Raw genomic sequence first — 23,135 nt, 5'->3', positions numbered from 1 at the left:
GATGGTGTGTGCTGGGGGGGGGGGGGGGAATTACCCCCCTGCAAGTTAGATGGTCTGTGCCCAGGCACTGACACCCCCCCCCAGTGAGAAATGGTCCCTTCCAGTGGGTAATTACCCCCCCCCGGAGGTCAGAACCACCCCATTGAGGAGGGGGGGTGGGGTGGGGTGTGTCTCCTCCAGGGCCACCCCTCTCCCCCATGGGGGGTCCCCGATTCACCCCCTCGCACTCGCACCACGCCGCCGCCGGGGCTGCGCCGCTGGGTGGGGGAGGGGTCGTGTGTGTGTTTGAGGGGGTGGGGGCGGGAGGGGCTGCGCCGGATGCTGTTTTCTGTGAAAACTTGGCCGGGGGAGGGGCCCCGCGCCCGCCCCTCCCCCTTTTGTATATTTTGTACATTAATAATAAACTGGTGGAAAAAAAAAAAACCAACCAAAACCGAGTGATGTCAGTACCGGGTTATGCGCGTTCACTCTGGAACCTACCGACGGCGCCGATGCTGCAATACAGCGGCGGGTGTTCACTCTGAAGCCTAATGGTGGTGGTCAGGGAAGCCCCCCGCTAGCGTTCACTCTGAAACCTACTGACGGCGGCCCCCAAATCAAAGCACTTTCCAGCCACTGGTGCACCAGTCCTTTTTATTAGTGGGGGAGGGGTGCAGAGGCTGCCTGCCCCTCCCCCCGCCGCAGCACCCCCTCACTCGCGGGGGCGGTTGATGACCACCTCCCCCAGCGCCTCCAGCACCTCCCGCTTGTAGTCGTCGAAGTCGCCGTCGATCTGGCTGAGGCCCTGCTCCTCCACCACCCACAGCTGGCAGCTCGTCTCCGTGATCAGGCGGGCGTCGTGGCTCACCACGATGACGGCTGGGCGACAATGATGTCATGATGATGTCACGATGATGTCACACCGCCGCGCCCCCCCCCCCCCCCCTTGCCGTCACCCGCCTCACCTCCCCGATAGTCGTTGATGGCGTCGGCCAGCGCGTCGATGGATTCGATGTCCAGGTTGTTGGTAGGTTCGTCCTGGTGGGGGAGGGGAAACGAGGGAGGTGGGTGGGTCCAGGAAGGGTGTGGCCCCATCCAAGCCCCGCCCCCTCGCCCCCCACCCACTCACCAGGATGAGCACGTCGGGCTCGCGGCAGGCCAGCTCGGCAAACACCACTCGCGCCTTCTGCCCGCCTGCAGGGAGGGGGGGGAGGGGACAGGCTCAGAGCCCCGCCCACCCCCCCAGAGCCCCCTCCCCCTGTCAGGCCCCGCCCCCACCGGAGAGCTTGGCGATCTGCAGCGTGTGGGCGTGGCCCTCCAGCCCGAAGCGGCCCAGGCACTTGCGCGCGTCCTGGTGCGGCAGGTTGAAGTTGCGCTGCAGGTACTCGGCTGCCGTCTCCTCCAGCCGCAGCTGCTCGGCCGCTTGTTGGTTGAAGAAGCCCACTTTCTGCAGGGGAGGGGCGCGCTCAGGCCACGCCCACCGGCCACACCCCCGGGTTTAACTCCGCCCCCCGCCCCCCCCCAGTTTGGCTTCGCTGTGTGGTACAGCCCCAGGGGTGAGGCCACACTGCTGTGGGAAGCCACGCCCCCTGTACAGGCCACGCCCCCCACCCCAAGCTCACCGATGGGATGCCACGCCCCTACCCCGAGGCTCCGCCCTCCATCTGCACACCTCCCCCTGGAAGCCCCGCCTCCATGACCACAGGACACACCCCCTGCCAAAGCGCCCATCTTTAACCCCCCCAGAGGCCCCGCCCCTCCCTAGTCCCCGCCCCCCGAGACCCCGCCCCCCCGAGACCCCGCCCCCCCGAGACCCCGCCCCTACTCACCAGTCGGTGGTTCCTGCGCATCTGCCCTCGTGTCTGGAAGGAAAATAGTCCTGGGCGGGGGGGTGGGGGTGGGGACCGACCCTAACATCCAGCCCCCCCCCTCACCCCAACCCAGAGGCACCGGGGGGTCCCCAACCCGCCCCCCCTGTACCTGCCAACACCCTGGGAGCCCCCCCCGCCCCCCCCATCCCCGGGGCACCCCAGACCCCTCAGGGTGGGGGGGATGTAGGGTCTTCCCCTGCTCCCCAAGAGCCTCACAAATACACGGGGGGAGCCCCAAAACGCAGAGGATCCCCCAGACCAAGACACACACCCCCCCCCCGTCTCTTCCCACCCTATTTTTGGGGTGCACCCCCACATTTTTTTTTGGGGGGTGGGGGTGGGGTGTCCATACCGGTGTCAGCTGCCCGGTGAGCAGCTGCAGCAGCGTGCTCTTCCCCACGCCGTTGGGGCCCACGATACAAACTGGGGGGGGGGGGGAGAGAGCAGAGGAAAAGGGGGGACACCCGGCGACCTGTGTTATTGGGGGGTCTCCTGGCCCCCTCCCCCCGTTATCGCGGGGGGGGGGGGTGTCCCTCCCCTCCCCCCTCCCCCATGTTTACGTCGGGTCTCACCCCGGGACTCCATGTCAATGCCGAAGTCGAGGTTGCGGAAGAGCAGCTCCTGCCCCTCGTAGCCGAAATCAACGCCTGCACATGGGGAGATGGGGAGGGGGATGAGATGGGAGGGGGCTGAGATGGGGGGGGGGCTGAGATGGGGGGGGGGCCTAGACACCCCCAAACGCTCCCCGACAGCCCCCCCGAGGCCCCACAGAGCCCCATAACCCCTCTCTGCTGCCCCAAGTCTCCCCAAATTACCCCTCAAAACCCCCACAGCCCCCCAAGCACCCCCCCAGTGCCCCGTATCTTCCCCACACCCCCCCTCCCGGAGCACCCCCACAACCCGCCAGGTGCCCCCCCGGGTACCGTGGAGGCCGAGGATGGGGGGGCTGAGGGGGGGCGGGTTGGGGAAGGTGAAGCGGACGGTGTATTCCCGGGGTCGCTTCAGCAGCTCCGGGGCCTCGGCTGCCTCCTCCGCTGCTGTCCGCCGCCGGCACTTCTGCTGCTTCCGCGTCAGCGCCTCCTTCGTCTGCTTCTCCTGAGGGGTGGGGGGGGGAGGGGATCTCATCAGGGATCTGCTCTGGGATCTGCTGAGCCTCCCCTCACACCCACCATCGGATCCCTTACAGGGAGCTGGGCTACGTGGCAGGATAAAGAGTGGGGAGCGCCACGAGTAACAGATCTAGTAACCCCACCCTGGCACCAATCTGGCCCCCAGGTCCTTCCAGATCCTTGCAGTGGATCCCCGCTGTAGGGAGGGGAGGGCAGCTTGTGTGGCAGGGGGATCCCAGGAGGGGTGGGGGTCCCCAGGGCAGGGATCTGGGGGGACACGGGGTAACAGAGAGATGCTGGGGGCAGATGGTGATCCTGGCGGGTAAGGGATCCCAAGGGAATGGATCCCAGAGGGATCTCCCCTCGCTCACCGCCTGCTTGGTGGACTTGCCACCGGCCTTCAGGTCACGGAGCTTTTTCTCCTGCTTCTCAAACTGCTTGAGCAGCTCCTTCTGCTTCTGCTGGTACATCTTCTTGAATGTCACTGTGAGGGACAACGGGCAGGACGTCACGGGGGCTGGGAGGGGCAAGTAACCCCCACTAATTGCTCCAGCCCCTCCCCCCACTCGACCCCCCCCCCCTTACGCACTGTAGTTGCCCCGGTAGTAGAAGAGGCGCTGAGCATCGAGGTGGATGATGTCGGTGCAGACGTCATCGAGGAAACCCTGGTCGTGGGACACCACCAGCAGCGTCTTCTTCCAGGTTTGCAGGTAGCTGGGGTAGGAGGGGGATGGGGACATCGAGGTGTGGGGACGTCGAGGGGACACCCTGGCTTTAGGGACAACCCCCAGCACGGGGCCAAGCCCCCCTCCATAGGGGAGTCACATCTTGGGGGAAATCCGGCAGGACACCGCGCTTGGGGACAGCTCGAATCAGGGAGGCCAAACCCCTGCCAGGGACACCACACCCTGGGGACAAAGCCACCCTGGGGACATCCCAGCTCCGGGTCTCCCTCACCCCGGGACCCTCCCGTCACATCCCTTGTGCCCCCCTCTTTGTCCCACGTCCCTACTTGTTGAGCCAGATGACTGCGTTGAGGTCGAGGTGGTTGGTGGGTTCATCCAACATCAGCAACGTCGGCTCCATAAATAAGGCCCTGAGGTGACAGCAGTGTCACCACCGGGTCCCAGCCACGTCTGTGACACCCCCCCCCAGCGTCCCCCCCGTCACTTACCGGGCCAATGACACCCTCATCCGCCACCCACCGGAGAATTTCCTTGTCGCCCTGTTCTGCATTTCAGGATTGAAGCCGAGACCGGCCAGGATACGCCGCGCCTTGGCCTCGGCAGCGGCTGCCCCGATCGCCCGCAGCTCCTCATACACCTGGGGGGCAGTGGGTGTAATTTTGAGGGGTCCTCAGGGGGTCCCCGATGTCCCCAGGTGTCCCTGTACCTTCTCCAGGCGCTCGGCAGCTGCGTCGTCACCTTTCTCCAGCATCGCCTGCAGCCGCTTCTCCTCCTCCAGCAGCCGGAGTCGTTTGGTGTCGGCGCGCAGCACCGCCTGCACTGCCGGTGTGTCATCCGCCACCACCTCTGGGGGACAGGGAAGGTGGTTTTTTTGGGGGGGGGGGGTCTCAGGTGTTTTGGGGGGAGCTAGGTATCCAGGGGACCCCGAGACCCCTGGGCACACCTTGCTCGCAGAGCAGCACATCGATGTTCGGGGGGATGCTCAGCGCCCGGTTTGCGATGTGCTTCAGCAGCGTTGTCTTCCCTTTCCTGCAGGTGAGCGAGGGGTTAAACCCTGCTGGGTGGGGGGGTAACGACCCTGCCTACCCCCACCCCAGCCCCCCCAGGGCGGGGGGCACCCACCCATTGGGTCCTACGAGGCCGTAGCGGCGCCCAGCCACGATGTAGAGGTCAGCGTTGACGTAGAGCTCCTTCCCGTGGGCCGAGATGCTGAACTTCTCCAGCTGCCACAGGTAAAGGGGGGGGGGGTTGTCAGGGAACTCCCCTGAGTAATGGGGCAGCCCCCACCCCCCCAGCTGTGGCCCCCTGCCCCCCTCCAGCCCCCCCCCCCCCCCGACCCCCTAGCCCCCCTGACCCTCCATTCCTTTTCCCCAGCACAATGGTATGGCCGAATTGTTTCTCCTCCCTACTGTAATGGTGTGCCCTGGTCCCCCCCATTTCCTTGTATAATGGGGTGACCCAATCCCCTCCTCCCCACAACAATGGCATGGTCCAAACCCCCCCTCCCCCACCCCACCCCACCCCCGTTCCCATATAACAGAGCATCCCAGTTCAGCTCATCTCTGTACCAGATGCAGCCCACTGGGGGACGGAAGATTCCATCTCTAGTGTAAGAGGGGGAACACGGAAGATACCACTTCACAGAGGCGGGGAGAAAGTAGGTACCACCTGAGGGGCTTTTGGGGGGGATCTGGGGGGTCCCCAGGGTGGGTGTCAGGGTCACCTTGATGTCAGAGGCATTCTCCAGCATGGCCTGTCGCGAGGAGAGCTCGGCCTGTGACACTGAGAAGTCGTTCTCGCCCGCCGCCGCCGCCGCCTTTATGGTGGCAACCTGTCGCTCGTACTCCATCTGGGGGGGGGGGGGAGACAAAGGGGCGGGGTCAGCGCCAAGCCACGCCCTCACAGGCCACACCCATTTAGGACCAGGCTCCGCGCCCCCCCCCTCACCTGCTTCTTCATCTTCTTTTTCTCCTTCTTGCTGACGCGGGCGTCGGGCTCGGCCTTCCTCCCAGCCTCCTCCTCCTCCTCATGCTGTGATATGGGACAGCACCCCCCTGCCATCAGCCCCCAGTATTTGGGGGGCTCCCCCCTCCCCCTCATCCCAAGGGACTCACAGGCTCGCCGCCCTTCCGGGGCTCTTCGGCCTCGGCTTCATCATCCTCATCATCATCATCACGCAGAGCCGTAAACTTGTTCTGCGGCGGGCAGGTACGCAGACACAGTATGGTGGTGGGGTTCAGCACCCCATCCCCCCCCGCAAACGACCCAGGCCTCTGGGACTGCCCTGCCCCACCCCCCTCACCTTCCCGCCTTTGGGCTGCGCATCCTCATCAGAGCCTTCGGCCTCATCCTCGCTGGGGGCTTTTCCCTGGGGTGTGTGTGGGGGGAACAGTGGGGTGAGACCCCAAAGCATGGGGATCCCCCAACCCCGGGGTGTCCTCCCCTGCCAAACCACTCCTTCACCTGCCGCTTTGCCTTGGTCTTTTCGTTCTTCCGGCTTTTCTTCTTCTTCTCACCCTCCTCTTCCTCCTGCCCGGAACTGTCAGAGAGGAGGGACCCAGGCATCCAGGCCCCTCCCCTCAAACATGATCCAGCTTTTGGGGTGCCCCCACCCCTAAGCGGAATCAGGCATCCAGGTACCCCCACCTTATTGCTTTTGCTCTTGCCGGGCCGTGAGCCTTCGTCCTTTTTATCTTCCTCCTCCTCCTCCTCACTCTGTTCCTGGCTCAATGCCGCAAAGACATTGCCACCCTGGGAGGGGAACATGACGGAGTGTGGACCAGGGACCCCAAATTATTTCCCCCCAAAGTATTTCCAGGAGTCCCAGCTCCCCAGACCCAAATTCTGGCTCCTTTCCCTCAGTCTCCTCTCCCCCTATTCTTGCTTCTCCCCATTTTCAGGGTGTCCCCCCACCTCATATTTTGGGGACCCTCCCCGCGCACTCACCTTCCTCCTCCTCCCCCCCTTCCTGGGGGCTGGTGCTGTGGGGGAGACGGGGATTGGGTTTAGTGAGGAGCCATAAAGCTGCAGGTCAGCCAAGCCCTAGAGCAGCCCCAGCCCAGCACTTCCTGGCGGGGATGCTCTAGCCCAGGCAGACTCACTGCTCCTGGGGGTGGGGGGAAGGTGATAAAGGACCCCCCACCCTCGCGGGACTCACCTTCCTCCTCCTCTTCCTCACTGCCAGCAGCTGCCAGCTCCTGCAGGCGCCGGCTAAGCTCTACTTCTTCAGGCTCAGGCTCTGCCCCTGGCCGCCGCCGCTCTTTCCGCCGGTCTCGCTTCTTCCGGGAGGCCTTGGGGACAGCGGGGAAAACACGTTAAGCATCTGCTTAATTACTTGTCATCTCTCCATTCATTAAGCCCCAGGTACCCCAATGTCCCCCCCCCCAGCCCCACCCTCCTTAGCCCCACCTCTTTATCTCAATAAGCTCCACTTTCCTCATTAGCACAGCCCTAACGAACCTGTTGGGGTGGTGCCTCCTTCTCCGAGGGGGTGGGGACCTCAGCGGGTGCCGGCTTCTCCTCCTCTGCCAGCTCCTCGAAGAACTAAGGGCAAAGAGCAGAGGTCAGGGGTGGCAGGGCTAGGGTCAGGGGTCAGGGGTCAAGTGCTCACCGATTTCTTGCCTCGCCGGTCTTTCTTGCCTTTCTTCACCTGCTGGTCTGCGTGGCGGGTGGGAAGGGAGGGGAAAACAGCGTCACTCATGAGGCCCCAGGCGTCTGGGCAGGCTCTGCCTCACCCACCCCACGCTGCCCTGAGGTGCCCAGGGCCACCCCGCGCCCCCCACCACCACAAGGGACCCAGCTGCCCCCTGCCAACCCCCACCACGTGCTACGGGACCCAGGGGAACCAGCCGACTGGGCACTTCCCCTCCCTCCCATCCGCTTTGCCACCCCACCAACACACCGAGGCGCCCAAGGCCCCCCAAAAAAGCTTAATTCTACCCCCTCGACGGGTTAATTTCCTACCCAAAATGGTTAACCTCCCCCAAAGGGCTGATCCCCCCCACAAACATGTCAATTCCCCTCGAAAGATTTAATTTGTTCCCCAAAAGACTGAATCCCCCCAGAAAGGGTTTAGATCTGGGGCTAGATCCTCCTCAAAAAGGGTTAATTCCCTCCTCTAAAAAGAGTTAATCCGCCCCCAAAGTGCTATTCACCCCGCAAAGTGTAAATCCGGCCCCCAAAGAGCCAATCCCCACCCCAAGGGGTTCATTTCCCCCCCCCCAAGACTCCAGGCCTCCCGCTGTCACAGCCCCCTCCTCCCACAGGCCTCACTCTCCTGTCAGGGGGCCCAGGTACCCGGGTCCCTGCCCCCCAAGTTCCCGAGTGTCCTGACACCCCTCCCTCGCCGCCGGAGGGCCCCAGCTGCCCCGGCTTACCCTGCCCATCGCCCTCCCCCCGCCATTCCTCCTGCTTGGCCGCCGCCGGCCGCGCTCCCTTCGGCATGGCCGGGCGCCGCGTACTGCGCCTGCGCAACCACAGAGATGCGCCTAGAGCGCCGACCGGCAGAGGCGCCGCTTCCGGTCCGCCACCTCGCCGGCCCGGGCCGTTGCTACTTCCGATTGGTTCGCTGAATAACGAGTCCCGCCCGCTGACCCCGTTTCGGGCCGGGCTGCTACGTCCCGCCTTCTTGTATGGTGATTCCTCCTCCCATAGGCTTTCGGGGGTTTATCCCGCCCCCTTCTGGGGTAACGTGCTCTTCTATTGGTTTGCGCTGGTCCGTCTATCCTGGCTAGATGATCCTACCATTAGCTCGCTCAGCGATTAGTCCCGCCCCGGCGCTGAGGTAATCCTCCCTCCCATTGGCTCCTACTCCTCCTTCCTCCCCGCGCCCTCCGCAGCTCCTATTGGCTGCGGCTGGCTCCGCCCCGGCACATGAGCTCCCGTCATGCCTCGCAAGCGGCCGTTCAGCGCGAAGCGGAAGAAGCAGCAGCTGCGCGATCGGCGCGAACGGAAACGGGGTGGTGAGCGGGGCCGGGGCCCCTGGAGTGTCGGCCGGGCCCGGGTAGCGTTGGCCGGCTGGGCCCTGACACTCCGTTCTCTGTCCGCAGATGCCCCGGCAGGGCCGGACTCGGGCCCGGGGAGCCGCAGTGGGAGCCGGGAACGGGGCAGCGATGCGGCCCCGGCTGAAGCGGGAGACCCGTGGCCCCCTCCCTGCCGCCACGACCCCGGCAGGTAACCGTGAGAGGCCCGGGGCGGTGCAGGGCGCCCGGATAGGTGAGAGGGACCCGCGTGTCTATGTGAGTTCTCGGTATGTGGCAGGTTTCGGCTGCAGCTGGGGGGGCCGCGGGCCGAAGCCTTGGCGCGCCGCCGGCGCCGGGCTCAGGAGGAGCTGCTGGAGCTGCTGCCCGAGACCGCCCTTGAGCTGGACCCTGATAGTATCTACGGCCTTGGTGAGGGGCTGAAAGACCTGGGGAAGGGGGAAAATACACCGGCAGGGGGATAAGTAACTTGAGGAGGGGGCAGATAAGCAGACAAAGTAGGGCTAGGGCTTTTGGGGGGGGGGGGGGGTGTAGTTAAGTGCTGGGGGATGTAGCTAACACCCGGGGAGGGGGATTTGCCCTAGGAGGGGGTGTAGTTAATCACCTAAGAGTAAATTGGCTTAAATATGGAGGCTAAAAATGGTTGTGGTAGGCCCAGAGAGGTCAAGTAGGAACATGGGGGGGGAGGGAAGTGGCCCCCAGGTAGGGCAAATAGTTCCTGGGATGGGTGAATATCCCCTGGAGGGGGGTCCCAGGGCTGTTGGGACCCAGCTTGCTGGATGCTAGGGCTGGACTTCCCACGTCGGCCACCCTGGAGCTTCGCCATGAGCCCGGAGGAGCTGCGTGTGCGGGAGGAGGCAGCTTTCAGTGCCTTCCTCCGATCCCTCCGGGAGGACCAGCACCCCCGGGGGGCTGAGGAGGGGGGCAGCAATGGTGACGATGATGGAGGAGGTGTGGCACCATTCGAGCACAACCTGGAGGTGAGAGGGGGTGTGCGGGGGATCCTGAGGGGTCATCATGGGGGTGTTACGGGGTGGAAGGGTCACTGTGTCATTGTCCCCCACCCTGCCCAGACATGGCGGCAGCTCTGGCGGGTGCTGGAAATGTCTGACATCATCCTCCTCATCACTGACGCCCGGCATCCGGTGAGTCCAAGGAGGAGGCAGGTATCCAGGGTGGGGGGAATCGGGCTACAGGGGTGCAGCTAACCCCCCATGTGTCTCCCTGCTCCATCTCAGGCACTGAATGTGCCGCCAGCGCTGGCCACGCACGTGACGCGGGAGCTGGGGAAGGGCTTGATCCTCATCCTTAACAAAGTGGACTTGACCTCGCCTGCTGTGGCCACCGCCTGGAGCCACCTCCTGCGCCGCCGCTTCCCCTCCGCCCGCGTTGTCCCCTTCACCTCTGCCCCCCAACGGACCCCCACGTCTGGTAGGGACCCAGTTGGTCAGGGTTGGGAGGGGACGGACACACCCAGGGTTTCTGACGCCCACCACCACCGCATTGTTTCTCCCCCAGGGCTGCAACGGCGGCAGAGGCGGGGGGGTGGATGGAGCCGAGCTGTGGGACCCCGGCAGCTGCTGGAAGCTTGTGAGAGCATTGTAGGGGGAGAAGGTGAGCTAGGAAGGGGAGCACCCATGGGTGCTGGCTGAGTGGGGTGGGGTCTTCCATCCACTCCTTGTGTAATGCAAACCTTGCTGAGCTTCGTGGTGGGATGGGTGTCCCAGGCAGGCGGTGTTTGGGGGGGGGGGGGATCCCTTTGGGTGCTGGGGTGGGTCCCCCAGGCGCGCCCTCCATCACCCACCATGGGTTTTGCAGTGGACCTGAGCAGCTGGCGAGCGTGGCTGGACCGGGCAGAGGAGGCAGCGGCACGGGGAGAGGAAGAGGAGGAAGAAGAGCAGCAGGAGGAGGTGGGGGATGGTGAGGAGGCGGGTGACGATGACGAGGACAGCGCTGGCGCCATGGTGGCCCCCCGGCAGTGGGAGCGCTACCGGCATGGCATCCTCACGCTGGGCTGTGTTGGTAAGGGGCGGGGCTTGGCCTAGTGGTGGGGCATAACGGGGGAGGGCTTAACTGAGGGGCAGGGCTTTGTCAGGGGGTGGGGCCTAATCAGGTGGGGCTTTATCGAGGGGGTGGGGGGCCTAGAAAGGTGGGGGCTTATCTGTGAGTGGGGTTTCATGTAGGGGGTGGGGCTTATGGCAGATAGGAGTGGGGGCTGACCCTGGAGGCGGGGCTTATGGCGGTGTCCTTGCCCACCAGGTGAAGAGGAGGGGAGCATGTTGGCGTTCTGTTGTGCTGTGGGGGTGAGGCCTAGGGGGGTGTGGCTCCTGAGAGGGGGTGTGGCCTGAGGAGGCATGGCTCCTCCCCGCAGGCCTGCCGAACGCGGGCAAGTCTTCGGTGCTGAATGCGCTGGTGGGGCGCAGCGCTGTCAGTGTCTCCCGTGCCCCTGGCCGCACCCGCTACTTCCAGACGCATTTCCTCACCCCCCGTGTCCGACTCTGTGACTGCCCAGGCCTCGTCTTCCCCTCCCACGCCCCCCCGGCTCTCCAGGTGGGTCCCAGCCCCCTCCCCAGCCCTTACAGAGCCTCGCCTGCTCCTGCTGAGCCCTGCCTGTTTGTGCCCCCCCCCCCCTCCCCAAGGTGTTGGCGGGCGTCTACCCCATCTCGCAGCTGCAGGAGCCCTACTCAGCCGTGGGCTTCCTGGCCTCCCGCCTCCCGCTGCCACTGCTGCTCCAGCTGCGGCCTCCCAGCACCGCCGCCGGCTGGACCGCCTGGGACATCTGCGAAGGTGCACTGTTTGTGGTGGGAATTAATTAAAATTGGAGGGTTTTTTTTGTTTTGCCATTAGTTACTTAGTTTTGCCATTGGTTAATTTCTTAGTAACAATAACAATTGATATTGTTGTTTTTTAGATATTTGCTATTTGGTACTATTTATTAATTATTATATATATGATTTTAGTACTTTTTGCTATTTATTATTTTATTATTTACTGTTGTTATTTTTTTATGTGTGTTTTCTTCAGCCTGGGCTGAGAAGCGAGGCTACAAGACGGCAAAGGCAGCCCGTAACGATGTCTACCGGGCGGCCAACAGCATCCTGCGGCTGGCAGCAGATGGGCGACTCCGCCTCTGCCTGCGCCCCCCTGGCTACGCCGCCCAGAAGGGTGAGCCCCCCAGCACCATTCCCAGCCTCGGGGGCTGCCAGGTTCACCCTGGGAAGGGGAGGGGGAGGTTGAGTGGGATGCTGGGTCACGGTGCCTTCCTCTCCCCCCTCAGATCTGTGGGAGCAGCACCCTGAGACGGCAGCGCTGGCGGCGTTGCAGGAGCAGGGGGACCCAGGTGCGAGGGGCTCGGCCCCCCCTGGGGAGGGGTCCACCTCGGAGGAGGAGGGGAGTGACAGCGGTGAGGAGGTGGAGCCTGTGGAGGCCACGCCCCCTGCCAGCACTGGCCACAACCCCTTTGCGCTGCTGGGAGAGGATGAGTGTTAGCCCCGCCCCTCGGGGCGGAGCCAATCAGAGGTCAAGACATTATACCACTGTGCTAATACCATATATGAAATAAAGGGAGGTTTATTTCTGCAGCCAGTGCCTCCTGATTGGTTAAAGGCAGCTTCTGTGCGGACCAGTCGGAGGTCACGTCGGGGCTCTGTTGCCGGGTAGGGTTCATGCCGGGCTGTCCTCTGGGGCAGGGCCTGGGGGGAGAGATGGCGTGATGGATCTGACAGCCCCACCCACCTCTTCCCTTATTTGGCTTAGGCCCACCCCTATTAGCGTCATCCCGCCCCTCACTGACCGGTGGGCGTGGCCTGGCCGAGGGGGCGGTGCTTCTGCTGGCAGAGGTAGCGTCGGCGGCGTCGGCAGCTCTGGCAGTGCAGTACTATGTGGGGCTGACCCCCTCCTGTGGCAGGGACCTGGGGGTCAGGCTCAGGCCCCCCCCTCCTTCTGCCCCACAGCCCCCCAGGGACCCCAGGCATAGGGGGTACTCCTCTTTACCCCCCTCACCTCTCTCCCCACCTCCCCACAACCCCATACCCCCCTGGGATGACCCCTGTTCTCCCCTCCACCTGTCCCTGCCTCCCCTGCCTCAAACACCCCCCGGGGTGGGCAGTGATGCAGCCCCCACCAAGTCCCACCTCGCAGGCGCACGCAGCCCCCAGCCCCAGGCAGCAGCAGAGAGCAGCAGCGGCGGCACACGGCCCGCTTCACCGAAGGTGCCCTGTGTGGGAACATGTGCACAATACGGGGGGTCAGGATCCCCATCGTGCCACCACCCCCCACCCCGCTGTGGGGTGGCCCCCCAAGTCCCCATAGCTCACATGCGCAGGACAAGGCGGCGGGCGGCCCCTCGCTGGGTGCTGCAGTAGAAGCGGGCGAGGGCAGGGCTGTGGGGCAGCACCCAGTGTGCAGCCTGCAGAGGGGTGAGCACAGTTGCAGACCCCCACTCTGCTGCCCCAATAACCCTCCCCAGCCCCACAGTCCACCCCCTGCCCCATAGAGTCCCCCCTGAGCCCCTCATTTTCCCCCCCAAGTCCCCGCAGATCTCTATAGCTTGCATAGAGCCCCCCCACAGCCCTCCCCCAGACCCCTATAATTACCCACAGGCCTCACCCCGCTCCCTCGGACCCCCACCGCCCCCCCCAGGCGCCCCCGCCCCACCTGAAAGAGGAAACTGAGCCGCTGCAGCGCTTCCCGATCCCGCACCGGTGCCGCCATCGCGCCCCGCGTTGGCCCTGCCCACTGGGCGGAGCCGACTCTTCCCATTGGTCGGCACCGGCCCCGGGAGGCGGGGCCTCCCCCTGCTCTTCTGGCAAATAGGGGCGGGAGGGCGCCACCAGCACGGGACGGTGGGCGGGTTTGTGTCGTCACTTCCGGCGTTGGGCCCGGCGCGGCGGCTGGCGGTGAGTGGGGGCGTAGGCGGCCGCGACTCCCCCCCCGTAGGGTGTCCCCTATAGAGCCCTTCCTGCAGGGACCCCCGGCACGGCCCCTGCCTATAGGGTGTCCCCTATAGAGCCCTTCTTGTAGGGACCCCCGGCACGGCCCACCCCTGAGCGCTGTCCCCTGTAGGGACCCCTATGGCGACCCGGAACAGCTTCCCGCCCCCAGAGCCTCCACTATAGGGCCCTTTCCTGTAGGGACACGATTTATGGGGATCCTGGTACGGCCTTTTCCTGTGGTGTGTCCCCTCTAAGGATCCTTCCTATAGAGCCAACCCTATAGGGACTCCCAACATCTTTGTGTGGGGTGGCCCCTACGCGTCCCCTTTTCTATAGGGACTCCCCTATAGGGACCCATGCACTTCCCCTCTGTAATGAGTGTCCCCTTATTCATCCCTTTTTCTATAGGGAATCCTCTGTAGTAAACTAGGTACCCCCCCTCCCTAAAGGGCATCCAGTGTTTAGGGCTCCTTTTCTATAGGGGCACTCCTATAGGGCCCCCATCCCTTTGGGGAATCCCTTATACCCTTATAGAGCCTCTTCCTGTGATATATCTCTATAGGGGCTCCCCTATAGAGCTCCCCCTGGGCAGGGAGTCCCCTATAGAGGCCTTCCCTATAGCAACTGCTATATAGGGCTCCCCCAGAACTTCTGCTACAGCGACTCCTATACAGGCACTGCCGGCAGCGTGTTCTTGTTTTAACTGAATTCAGCTGGTTTCCCCCCAGAAAGCACTTGGGAACCACACTAGCACCTTGGTGTCACCTCCTTGCTAAATGACGTCGTCGCCTTGAGAGAATTACGCTGGTTTCACCTCAAAACCCTGCTGAACCTGCACCGCCGCCTGGGAATTCCTCCGCAGCAAAATGACATCATCACCTTGATGGAGTTGAGCTGGTCTTGCCTTGCCCCAAAACCCCTTTGAACCCGCGCCGCCGCCTCAGGATCGCTTTGCACCCAAACGATATCATCACCTGGACTGAACTGAGCTGTTTTCTCCCCAAAACCACTTGGAACGCACATCGCCGCACCTTACTGTCACGTTTTTACTAAAACCGCCTCATCGCCTTCAGGGATTTAAGTTCTTTTCACCCCAAAACTTCTTCCAACCCTCCCCTTCCCATCAGCCCTTCCCCAATCCCCCTGATCCAAGCCCAGCCATCCCCACCCCCACCCCAAATTCAGGGGGGCCAACGGCAGCGCCGTCATGTCGGGTGCTGACCCCCTGGAGACGCTGCAGGTGGAAGCCAGCTGCTCGGTTTGCCTGGAATACCTGCAAGATCCCGTCATCATCGAATGTGGCCACAATTTCTGCCGCCGTTGCATCACCCGCTGGTGGGCTGAGCTGGCGCGCGATTTCCCCTGCCCCGTCTGCCGTAAAACCTCTCGCCATCGTGCCCTTCGGCCCAACCGGCAGCTGGGGAATATGGTAGAAGCCGCCCGGCAGCTTCGCGGTGCCAAACGGAAAGCCAGGGAGGAGAGTCGCTGCCAAGCTCACGGCCAAGCTTTGGCCCGGTTCTGTCGCGACGATCAAGCCCCCGTTTGCCTGCTCTGTGAGATCTCCCACGCCCACCGCGCCCACGCCCTCGTCCCCCTCGACGACGCGGCCCTCGAGTATAAGGTGGGGGGATGGGGGAGAGCGAAATCCTGGCGGGGTGAAGGGGGAGTGTGTCCCCAAGTCTCGGGTTTAGTCCCACGATTGATCCCAGGGCAGCTGGTGGAGGGGTTTCAGGTGTAACTCATCCCAGTCTCTGCTTTCAGGCCCTCCTGATGGGATTTAGCCCCAGACTCTCTCCCCGAGGACTGTTTGTGTAAGGAATTTGGCCACGGCTCATCCGTATTTCCATTTCCGACCCTGATGGTGGAATTTAGCTTGCCCCGAGGCTCTTTGTGGAGAAATTTTGGGCAGCAGCTCTTCGCCGTCTCCATTTTAAGCCCCAAATTCTTCCTCGAGACCATCCGAGGGAATTAGACCCTCGCTAGTCCCCACCTGCAGCTCCGTGCCGTGGGGCTTAGCCCCGAACCCTTTCCTCGAGGCCTTCCACATGGTCACCACTCGCTCAGCTCTGGCAGAGGAGGGATTCGGGGCTGGAGGAGGCATTCAGGGAAGGGGGTCCCATCCCGTTGCCTGCCCTCCTCTCTCCTCTCCTGGCAGGAGAAGCTGCAGCGCTGCCTGGAGCCGCTGGAGCGGAAGCTGGAGGCAGTGGCCGGCTGCCGAGCGCGGGAGGAGAAGAAACCCAGCGAGCTGAAGGCAGGTGGATGGTGCCGGGGGATGCCAGGGGGATCCCAGCAACTCCTGGCGCTCACTGGTGCCTTTTTCCCGGCAGAGGAAGGTGGCCCTGTGGCGGGAACGCATCGCCCGGGAATTTGAGGAGCTTCACCAGCTTCTGGAGGAGGAGGAGCGGCTGCTGCTGCAGCGGCTGGAGGAGGAAGAACGCGAGATCCTGCAGCGGCTTCAGGCCAACCTGGCTCGGCTCGGGGAGCAGCGCCGGGTCCTGGCCGCCCTCGTGGCAGAGCTGGAGGAGAAGTGTCTGCAGTCGGGCGCCGAGATGCTCAAGGTAGGGCGGGAGCGGGAGCGGGATCAGTATTAGCGGCGGGTGGATCACCGCTGGGGGTGGGAGCAGCGGCAGGGTTGCGGTGGGCCTAGGACGGGCTTGTTGCTGGGGAGGGGATCACCAGGGGTGGGATTAGTTTGGGGAGATAGCCCCCGGGAATGGGATCTGTTTTGGGGACCGGATCCCCCCTGGGGACAGGATCCCCAGGAACAGGATTGGTTTTGGGGACAGGATCATCCCTGGAGACAGGACTAGTTTTAGGGGTGGGATCACCGGGAATGCGATTGGTTTTGGGGACAGGATTGCCCCCAGGGATGGGATCACTGGGGAGGGGATCGGTGTTGGGGATGGGATCACCACCAGGAACACTGGGAATGGGGTCAGCATCAGGATCGTGGCCAGGGACGGGATTCCTGGGGCTGGGATCCCTGCTGTTGGGACTGATCCTGCCCCCGAGGTTGACTCTGAGGGGGTTCTAGCGCACCTAACCCCCCTTTTTTTCCTGCTCTCCCCCTGTTTCAGGACATAAAGGACACCCTGGCCAGGTAAGAACCGTGCAGGCGATTCGTGCTGCTCTCCGGGCTGTGTTTTGGGGCAGGAAAGCGGGATTTGGGGGTGCGGCGGCTGGCTCGTCCCACCTCCGCTGGGGCTGCCGGCAGGTGCGAGGCGGCGGCAGTGCCGGTGGAAGAACCGGTTTCCGTCCCCATCGAGCTGGAGAAAAACTTCTGCAGTTTCCCCCGGCAATACTTCACCCTCCGGAAAATCACCCGGCGCCTCATCGGTGAGGAAACCCCGCATCGTGCCGCAGCCGGGCCCCCCCCCCTCCCCTTGCTCCCCACCCCCTAAATCCTCCCCCCTTTCCTTCCTGGTGTTGCCATCCAGGCGAGGTGACGTTGGATCCCGACACAGCGCATCCCAACCTGGTTTTATCGGAAGATCGGAAAAGCGTTCGTTTCGTGGAAGTTCGACCCCGGGATTTACCCGATACCCCGCGGCGTTTCACCATCTACCCCTGCGTTTTGGCAGCGCAGGGTTTTACCTCTGGGCGTCATTACTGGGAGGTGGAAGTGGGTGACAAAACCCACTGGGCGCTCGGCGTTTGTAAGGATTCAGTGAGTCGGAAAGGGGAATTAACGCCGTTGCCGGAGACGGGATATTGGCGGGTACGGCTCTGGAACGGCAATAAATACGCAGCCACCACCACCCCCTTCACCCCGCTGACGGTGCGGGTGAAACCCAAGCGGGTGGGGGTCTTCGTGGACTACGAGGCCGGCAAAGTGGCTTTTTATAACGTCACGGATCGCTCCCACATTTATACCTTCACCGATACTTTCACTGAAAAGATTTGGCCGCTTTTCTATCCCGGGATCCGTGCCGGCAGGAAAAACGCGGCGCCTCTCGTCATCCGTTCACCCACTGACTGGGAGTGAGGGGGAAAGCGGTGCCGGTGGCGTTCGGCTTGATGACATCTGGCAGCGCCAGGAGCCGGCGCTCCAGCATAGATGGGGTTTGGCTCTCCCAAGATCTGGCACCACCGGGATCCGGTGCTCCGGCATAGACAGAGTTTTTTGGCGCTCTGATGTTTGGCACCACCGGGATCCGGTGCTCCGGCACTGCTGCGGTTCAGCGCTCTGACATCTGGCACCACCGGGATCCGGTGCTCCGGCACGGCTGGGATTTGGCTCGCTGAGATGCAGCACTGCCACGGTCTGGCAATCCGGCACCACCACCAGGATTTGGCTCTTGGACATCTGGCACTGCCAGGATCCGGTGCTCCGGCATAAACAGGGCTTGGCTCTCTGACATCCACCGCTCCGGCGCCACCGGGATTTGGCTCTCCGACATCCACCGCTCCGGCGCCACCGGGGTTTGGCTCTCCGACATCCACTGCTCCGGCGCCGCCGGGATTTGGCTCTCCGACATCCACTGCTCCGGCGCCACCGGGGTTTGGCTCTCCGACATCCACTGCTCCGGCGCCGCCGGGATTTGGCTCTCCGACATCCACCGCTCCGGCGCCACCGGGGTTTGGCTCTCCGACATCCACTGCTCCGGCGCCGCCGGGATTTGGCTCTCCGACATCCACTGCTCCGGCGCCGCCGGGATTTGGCTCTCCGACATCCACTGCTCCGGCACCGCCGGGATTTGGCTCTCCGACATCCACTGCTCCGGCGCCGCCGGGATTTGGCTCTCCGACATCCACTGCTCCGGCGCCGCCGGGATTTGGCTCTCCGACATCCACTGCTCCGGCGCCGCCGGGATTTGGCTCTCCGACATCCAGCACCGCCAGGCTCTTGCTCCTTGCCATCGAGCTCTGCGGCACCACTGGGCTCCGGATCGCCTTCCCCAGCGTCTGGCACCAGCCGGGTCCGGCTCTGCGGCAGCACCAGGGGCGTGTGGCGGTAGGTGCGGGCGTGTGGCAGGGCCGTGTCCCTCTACCCGTGTGTCCCTGGCCCCGTGCGTGTCCCTCTGTGTCCCCCATGTGTCCCCACATCAGTTTGTGCCTCCCCACGTGTCTGTTCCCCCGTGTCCGTGTCCCTCCCTGTCTCTTTACGCCCCTCTGTGTGTCCCCCCCATCCATGTCCCCCCCTGTCGCCACATTCATGTGTCCATCCGTGTGCCCGCGTCCCTCTCCCTGTCCCCCCACCCGTGTCCCTCCCCATCCCCGCATTCCCATGCCCCTCCCCATCCCCGCCCCGCCATCGCCCACGCGTGGGCCGTCCTCGCCACCTCGCACACGCCTCGCACACGCCTCGCACACGCCTCCACACGCCATGGCCCCCTCAGGGCCACCGGAACGGGGCCCGCTGGCCCAGCTGGTGCGGGACACGTTGTGCCCGGCCTGCGGGCAGCCACTGCGGGACCCCGTCCTCTTCGCCTGCAACCACAGCTGCTGCCGCCGCTGCCTGCCCGCTGCCCACCCCGGCGAGCCCGCTGCTGCTTTCTCCTGCCCGCGGTGCTGCCTGCCCTGCGCCCCCCGCCGCCTCCGCACCCCCGTGGCTCTGGCCGTGGAGAGTCGCATCGCCCAGCGTCTGGCTCAGGGAACGCCCGGACCCCCCCGCCGGCCACAGCGCTGCAGGTAAAGGGGAGCAGGGGGGACTTGGGGGGGGGGTCTGAGGGGGACCCAGGTGTTTGGGGGAGCTGGGGGGCATCTGGGGGAATCAGGTGTGGGGGGGGAACCTGGGGACCCAAGCATCCAGGCGCACTTGGGGGGCTCACAGGGAATTTGGGGCACCTAGGCATCTTGGGGGGGCTGGGGGGTGGGGAATTTAGGGTTACCCAGGTGTCTGGGGGCATTTGTGGGGCTGGAAGGGACTTGGGGGACAAGGGGAGGGGGGGGGCTGATCCAGGGGTGCTGGGGGACACACACCCCCCCACGGGGCGGGAGGGGGGAGCCTTGGGGACCCAGAGCTTCTGGGGGGAGACCCAGGTGTCTGAGAGGGATTTGGGGGGGCTGGGGGGGTGTGACCCAGGTGTCGTGGGGGGCTGGGGACCTTGTGCTGCTAAGGGGGGCCCCAGAGGTGCCCCCAGCTCTTCGGGGGTGCTGGGGGACCCAGGCATCCAGCTGTGACCCTGTGCCCTGTCCCTCACATGCCTGGACACCTGAGGCCCCCCCCCCCCCCCCCCCCCCCCCGGGGCCAGGTGTCACCACAGCCCAGGTGACCTCGCCGTCGCCTTGGGGCAGTGGGGGGGGACGACGACGACGACACCTCAGCATCCTGGTGCACGTGCTGGGTGGGGCCTGATCCAGCTGGGTGACATTTTTGGGAAGTGACACTTGTTTTGGTGGCACCTTGTCCCTCCTGTGGGGACACACCCCGGTCTGGTGGCATCCTGGGGACACTTCTGCCCCACGGGCTTCCTGCCCCACATTTGTTGTGTTTTGTCCCCTCCCTTTTAATGACATCCTGCACTAACACCCCCCCCCCTCCCCTTCTCCCCACAGCCTGGGGGCCCAGCTCCGAGCTGATGCCGCCCCCCTACGCCCCCCATCCCCAGAGGAGGCACCTGGAGCGGGGAAGAACCCCCCAAAAGCTGCCCCCCTCCTCCCTCCTCGCTGACACCACCCCACCCCCCCCCAATAAACGCCATCTCCCCCCTTCCACGAGCACCACAGCAGCAGTCGCAGCGGTGCCACCTTTAATGCCCACAGGTGCCACGAGGAGGGGTGGTGGGGACACCCCAAAATGCCACCCCCAAACACTGGGGTGTATGTGTGTGTGGGGGGGAGCAGGAATTGGTGTTTTGGAGGGGGCTCAGGCAGTGATATTCGGAAGGGGGGGGGTTCAATTTGGGGGAAACAGGACTGGCATTTTGGGGATGGAGGGTCTTCAGGAGCTGAGGGGTTCAGGTATCGATTTAAGGGGGGGCTCAGGCAGTAATATTTGGGGGGGCGCTGACCCCCGAGGTGACGTGGTAGGAGTGATTTTTGGGGTATGGTTCAAGCCCAGAGTCAATATTTGGGGTTGGGGGACGTGGGGAGGGGCTCATGAGTCAGTAAGGGACAGCCAGGGAGGTCCGTGGGTCAGCAGTGGGGGGGCAGGGGGAGCTGGGACCCTCCACAGAGGGCTCCTCAGTGCTCCATAGGGGTGGGGGGCCCAGGGGGCAGCACTTGGGGGCCACCCCCAGCCCCCGGCATCCCCCCCCCATCCCCCCCCTGCCGCCCCCGCCCCCGTTTATGTCCCCGGACGCAGTGGAGGTGGCCGCAGCCTTCATCCCCTCCCCTTGTCACTGCCGCCTCCTCTTCCTCCTCCTCCTCCTCGCTCTCTGTCGAGCTCTCCCCGAACGCCCGTGGCTTTTCGTAGATGCAGCAGCCTGGGGGGGGGGGGTTAATGGTGTGGGGGGGATGTCAGGGGACACGGGTGTCTCCAGAGGGGACACAGGTGTCTGGGGAGGGGGACAACAGCGTCCCCAGGGCCACTCACACTTGGAGGAGCGGCGGCCCAAATGCTCGTTGTCGACGGTGTCGCTTGACCACTCGACTTTCTTGTCTGGCTTCCGTTTGCGCAGCTTCAGGGTCAGGCTGCGGTTCTCCTGGAAGGGGGAGGGGGGTGTCACCAGCGCCGTGACACCATGGCAGGGACCCCTCCCCCCCCTCCCCCCCCCCCGAGAACAACCCCTCCTGGGGGCTCTGACACTGCCCCAAAACAGCCCTCTGGTCGTCCCCCAACACTGGCCTTGCACCCACTCCTGTCATGCCCCCCCCCCCCTTCCATTTCTGTAGGTGCCCTGGCTGTTTACAGCACACGCCCACCCCCCACCTATACCCTGCTGGGTGTTCATAACCCCCTGCAGCTTATAGCCCGCCCTGGGTGCCTATAGCCCCCGCGGTACATATAGATCTGCCTGGTATCTATAGTTCTCCATAGTCTGTATCGCTCCCCCCCGGCATCCTTAGCCCCCCATGAGTATCTATAAATCCCCCGGGATATTTACAGCCCCCCTTCAGTATCTATAGCCCCACCCCCAGTATGTATACATGCCTCTCAGGTATGTATTGGCTCCTCCTCAGCACCTATAGCCCCCCACCCCGGTACCCACAGCCCCTCCATGGCACCTATAGCCCCCCACCCCGTACCCACAGCCCCTCCTCAGCACCTATAGCCCCCCCCCCCCCCCGTACCCACAGCCCCTCCTCGGCACCTATAGCCCCCCACCCTGGTACCCACAGCCCATCCACGACACCTATAGCCCCCCACCCCGTACCCACAGCCCGTCCACAGCACCTATAGCCCCCCCCCCCCGTACCCACAGCCCCTCCACGGCACCTATAGCCCCCCCCCACCCCGTACCCACAGCCCCTCCTCAGCACCTATAGCCCCCCACCCCAGTACCCACAGCCCATCCACAGCACCTATAGCCCCCCACCCCGGTACCCACAGCCCCTCCTCGGCACCTATAGCCCCCCACGCCGGTACCCACAGCCCCTCCTCGGCACCTATAGCCCCCACCCCGTACCCACAGCCCCTCCACGGCACCTATAGCCCCCCACCCCGTACCCACAGCCCATCCACGACACCTATAGCCCCCCACCCCGGTACCCACAGCCCATCCACGGCACCTATAGCCCCCCACCCCGTACCCACAGCCCCTCCTCGGCACCTATAGCCCCCCACCCCGTACCCACAGCCCCTCCTCGGCACCTATAGCCCCCCACCCCGTACCCACAGCCCATCCACGACACCTATAGCCCCCTACCCCGTACCCACAGCCCGTCCACAGCACCTATAGCCCCCCACCCCGGTACCCACAGCCCCTCCTCGGCACCTATAGCCCCCTCGGGCCTTACCGGCTCGGCTGCACCGGTCTCGGTGACGGTGGCGGTGCCGCAGCCGCCGCTGTCCGCTGCCTCCGCCATGGCTGCGGCCGGCCGGTGCGGTGCCCCGGGGCCGGTGGGGGCCTCCCGGCCGCCGCCGAGGCCCCGCTGCGGGCGGGGAGCGCCGGGAAGGGCCGGGCCGGGCCGCTCTCGCCGCCGCCGCCGCCCCGGTGTAGCGCCCACAACCGCCCCCACTTCCGGGCGGCGGCGGCACTTCCGGTAGGTCCGTCAGGCAACGTGCTCCCCCCCGCGCAGCCTCACTTCCGCCGTACGGCTGCGGCGCGCATGCGCGGAGCTGCCCGGCCCTTGGGGGCGCGGAGGGGGCTCGAAGGGGCACTCCAGGGCCTGGGGCGGGCAAATAGGGGCCAAGGGGGCAGTTGGAGGGGGTAGACGGGGTCTGGAGGGGCAATTCAGGGTCGGGGGCAGATAAGGCCTGAAGGGGGCAAGTAGGGGCCAAGGGAACAGTTGGGGGGGGGGCGTGTAGAGGGGGTCTGAGGGGACATTCAGGGGCTAGGGGAGTCAAATAGGGGCCAAGGGAGCAGTTGGGGGGGGGGGGGGGAGTGTAGAGGGGGTCTGAGGGGACATTCAGGGGCTAGGGGAGTCAAATAGGGGCCAAGGGAGCAGTCTGGGGGGGGGGGGCGTGTAGAGGGGGTCTGAGGGGACATTCAGGGGCTAGGGGAGTCAAATAGGGGCCAAGGGAGCAGTTGGG

At 64.7% G+C, this 23,135-nt stretch overlaps 5 protein-coding genes across 8 annotated transcripts; 2 read left to right on the top strand and 3 right to left on the bottom strand.

Moving 5' to 3' along the window:
• Positions 1 to 630: 630 nt before the first annotated feature.
• ABCF1 (ATP binding cassette subfamily F member 1) lies at positions 631 to 8,150 on the bottom strand. Of its 2 annotated transcripts, none has more exons than XM_040578207.1 (26): positions 8,022 to 8,150; positions 7,256 to 7,302; positions 7,105 to 7,188; positions 6,803 to 6,935; positions 6,592 to 6,626; positions 6,292 to 6,396; positions 6,109 to 6,174; positions 5,948 to 6,013; positions 5,760 to 5,840; positions 5,593 to 5,670; positions 5,369 to 5,494; positions 4,768 to 4,868; positions 4,589 to 4,674; positions 4,352 to 4,491; positions 4,134 to 4,282; positions 3,972 to 4,055; positions 3,549 to 3,673; positions 3,331 to 3,443; positions 2,774 to 2,945; positions 2,423 to 2,497; positions 2,203 to 2,273; positions 1,809 to 1,841; positions 1,258 to 1,426; positions 1,109 to 1,173; positions 945 to 1,017; positions 631 to 858 (listed from the first exon to the last, which is right to left on the bottom strand). In XM_040578207.1, the coding sequence occupies exons 1-26, from the start codon at positions 8,086 to 8,088 to the stop codon at positions 692 to 694; spliced, it is 2,511 nt and encodes an 836-aa protein (XP_040434141.1). In that variant the 5' UTR covers positions 8,089 to 8,150; the 3' UTR covers positions 631 to 691. The 2 variants fall into 2 exon arrangements, with proteins under 2 accessions (XP_040434141.1, XP_040434140.1); XM_040578206.1 differs by having other exon boundaries at positions 5,593 to 5,676; positions 8,022 to 8,149.
• A 348-nt stretch (positions 8,151 to 8,498) lies between these two features.
• On the top strand, positions 8,499 to 12,205 carry GNL1 (G protein nucleolar 1 (putative)). The gene is made up of 12 exons (XM_040578098.1): positions 8,499 to 8,606; positions 8,694 to 8,817; positions 8,905 to 9,035; positions 9,411 to 9,604; positions 9,698 to 9,769; positions 9,863 to 10,055; positions 10,143 to 10,238; positions 10,443 to 10,646; positions 10,996 to 11,174; positions 11,264 to 11,411; positions 11,649 to 11,789; positions 11,902 to 12,205. The coding sequence occupies exons 1-12, from the start codon at positions 8,531 to 8,533 to the stop codon at positions 12,111 to 12,113; spliced, it is 1,770 nt and encodes a 589-aa protein (XP_040434032.1). The 5' UTR covers positions 8,499 to 8,530; the 3' UTR covers positions 12,114 to 12,205.
• RPP21 (ribonuclease P/MRP subunit p21) lies at positions 12,162 to 13,391 on the bottom strand. Of its 3 annotated transcripts, XM_040578196.1 has the most exons (5): positions 13,281 to 13,391; positions 12,941 to 13,032; positions 12,758 to 12,840; positions 12,418 to 12,522; positions 12,179 to 12,316 (listed from the first exon to the last, which is right to left on the bottom strand). In XM_040578196.1, exons 1-5 carry the CDS (start codon positions 13,383 to 13,385, stop codon positions 12,288 to 12,290), a joined length of 414 nt encoding a protein of 137 aa, XP_040434130.1. In that variant the 5' UTR covers positions 13,386 to 13,391; the 3' UTR covers positions 12,179 to 12,287. The 3 variants fall into 3 exon arrangements, with proteins under 3 accessions (XP_040434129.1, XP_040434130.1, XP_040434131.1); XM_040578195.1 differs by lacking the exon at positions 12,758 to 12,840 and having other exon boundaries at positions 12,162 to 12,316; XM_040578197.1 differs by lacking the exon at positions 12,418 to 12,522.
• A 49-nt stretch (positions 13,392 to 13,440) lies between these two features.
• On the top strand, positions 13,441 to 17,546 carry LOC121080261 (E3 ubiquitin-protein ligase TRIM39-like). The gene is made up of 7 exons (XM_040578157.1): positions 13,441 to 13,522; positions 14,287 to 15,179; positions 15,714 to 15,809; positions 15,886 to 16,116; positions 16,636 to 16,658; positions 16,773 to 16,894; positions 16,996 to 17,546. The coding sequence occupies exons 2-7, from the start codon at positions 14,766 to 14,768 to the stop codon at positions 17,541 to 17,543; spliced, it is 1,434 nt and encodes a 477-aa protein (XP_040434091.1). The 5' UTR covers positions 13,441 to 13,522; positions 14,287 to 14,765; the 3' UTR covers positions 17,544 to 17,546.
• A 2,687-nt stretch (positions 17,547 to 20,233) lies between these two features.
• On the bottom strand, positions 20,234 to 22,948 carry PPP1R11 (protein phosphatase 1 regulatory inhibitor subunit 11). Its single transcript, XM_040578198.1, has 3 exons — positions 22,400 to 22,948; positions 21,036 to 21,144; positions 20,234 to 20,925 (listed from the first exon to the last, which is right to left on the bottom strand). The coding sequence occupies exons 1-3, from the start codon at positions 22,466 to 22,468 to the stop codon at positions 20,684 to 20,686; spliced, it is 420 nt and encodes a 139-aa protein (XP_040434132.1). The 5' UTR covers positions 22,469 to 22,948; the 3' UTR covers positions 20,234 to 20,683.
• Positions 22,949 to 23,135: the final 187 nt, after the last annotated feature.

The sequence above is a fragment of the Falco naumanni genome, chromosome 24 (genome assembly GCF_017639655.2).
Source record: "Falco naumanni isolate bFalNau1 chromosome 24, bFalNau1.pat, whole genome shotgun sequence".
In the NCBI taxonomy this organism is placed as follows: Eukaryota; Metazoa; Chordata; class Aves; order Falconiformes; family Falconidae; genus Falco; species Falco naumanni.
This window is presented reverse-complemented; position numbering and strand designations above follow the sequence as displayed.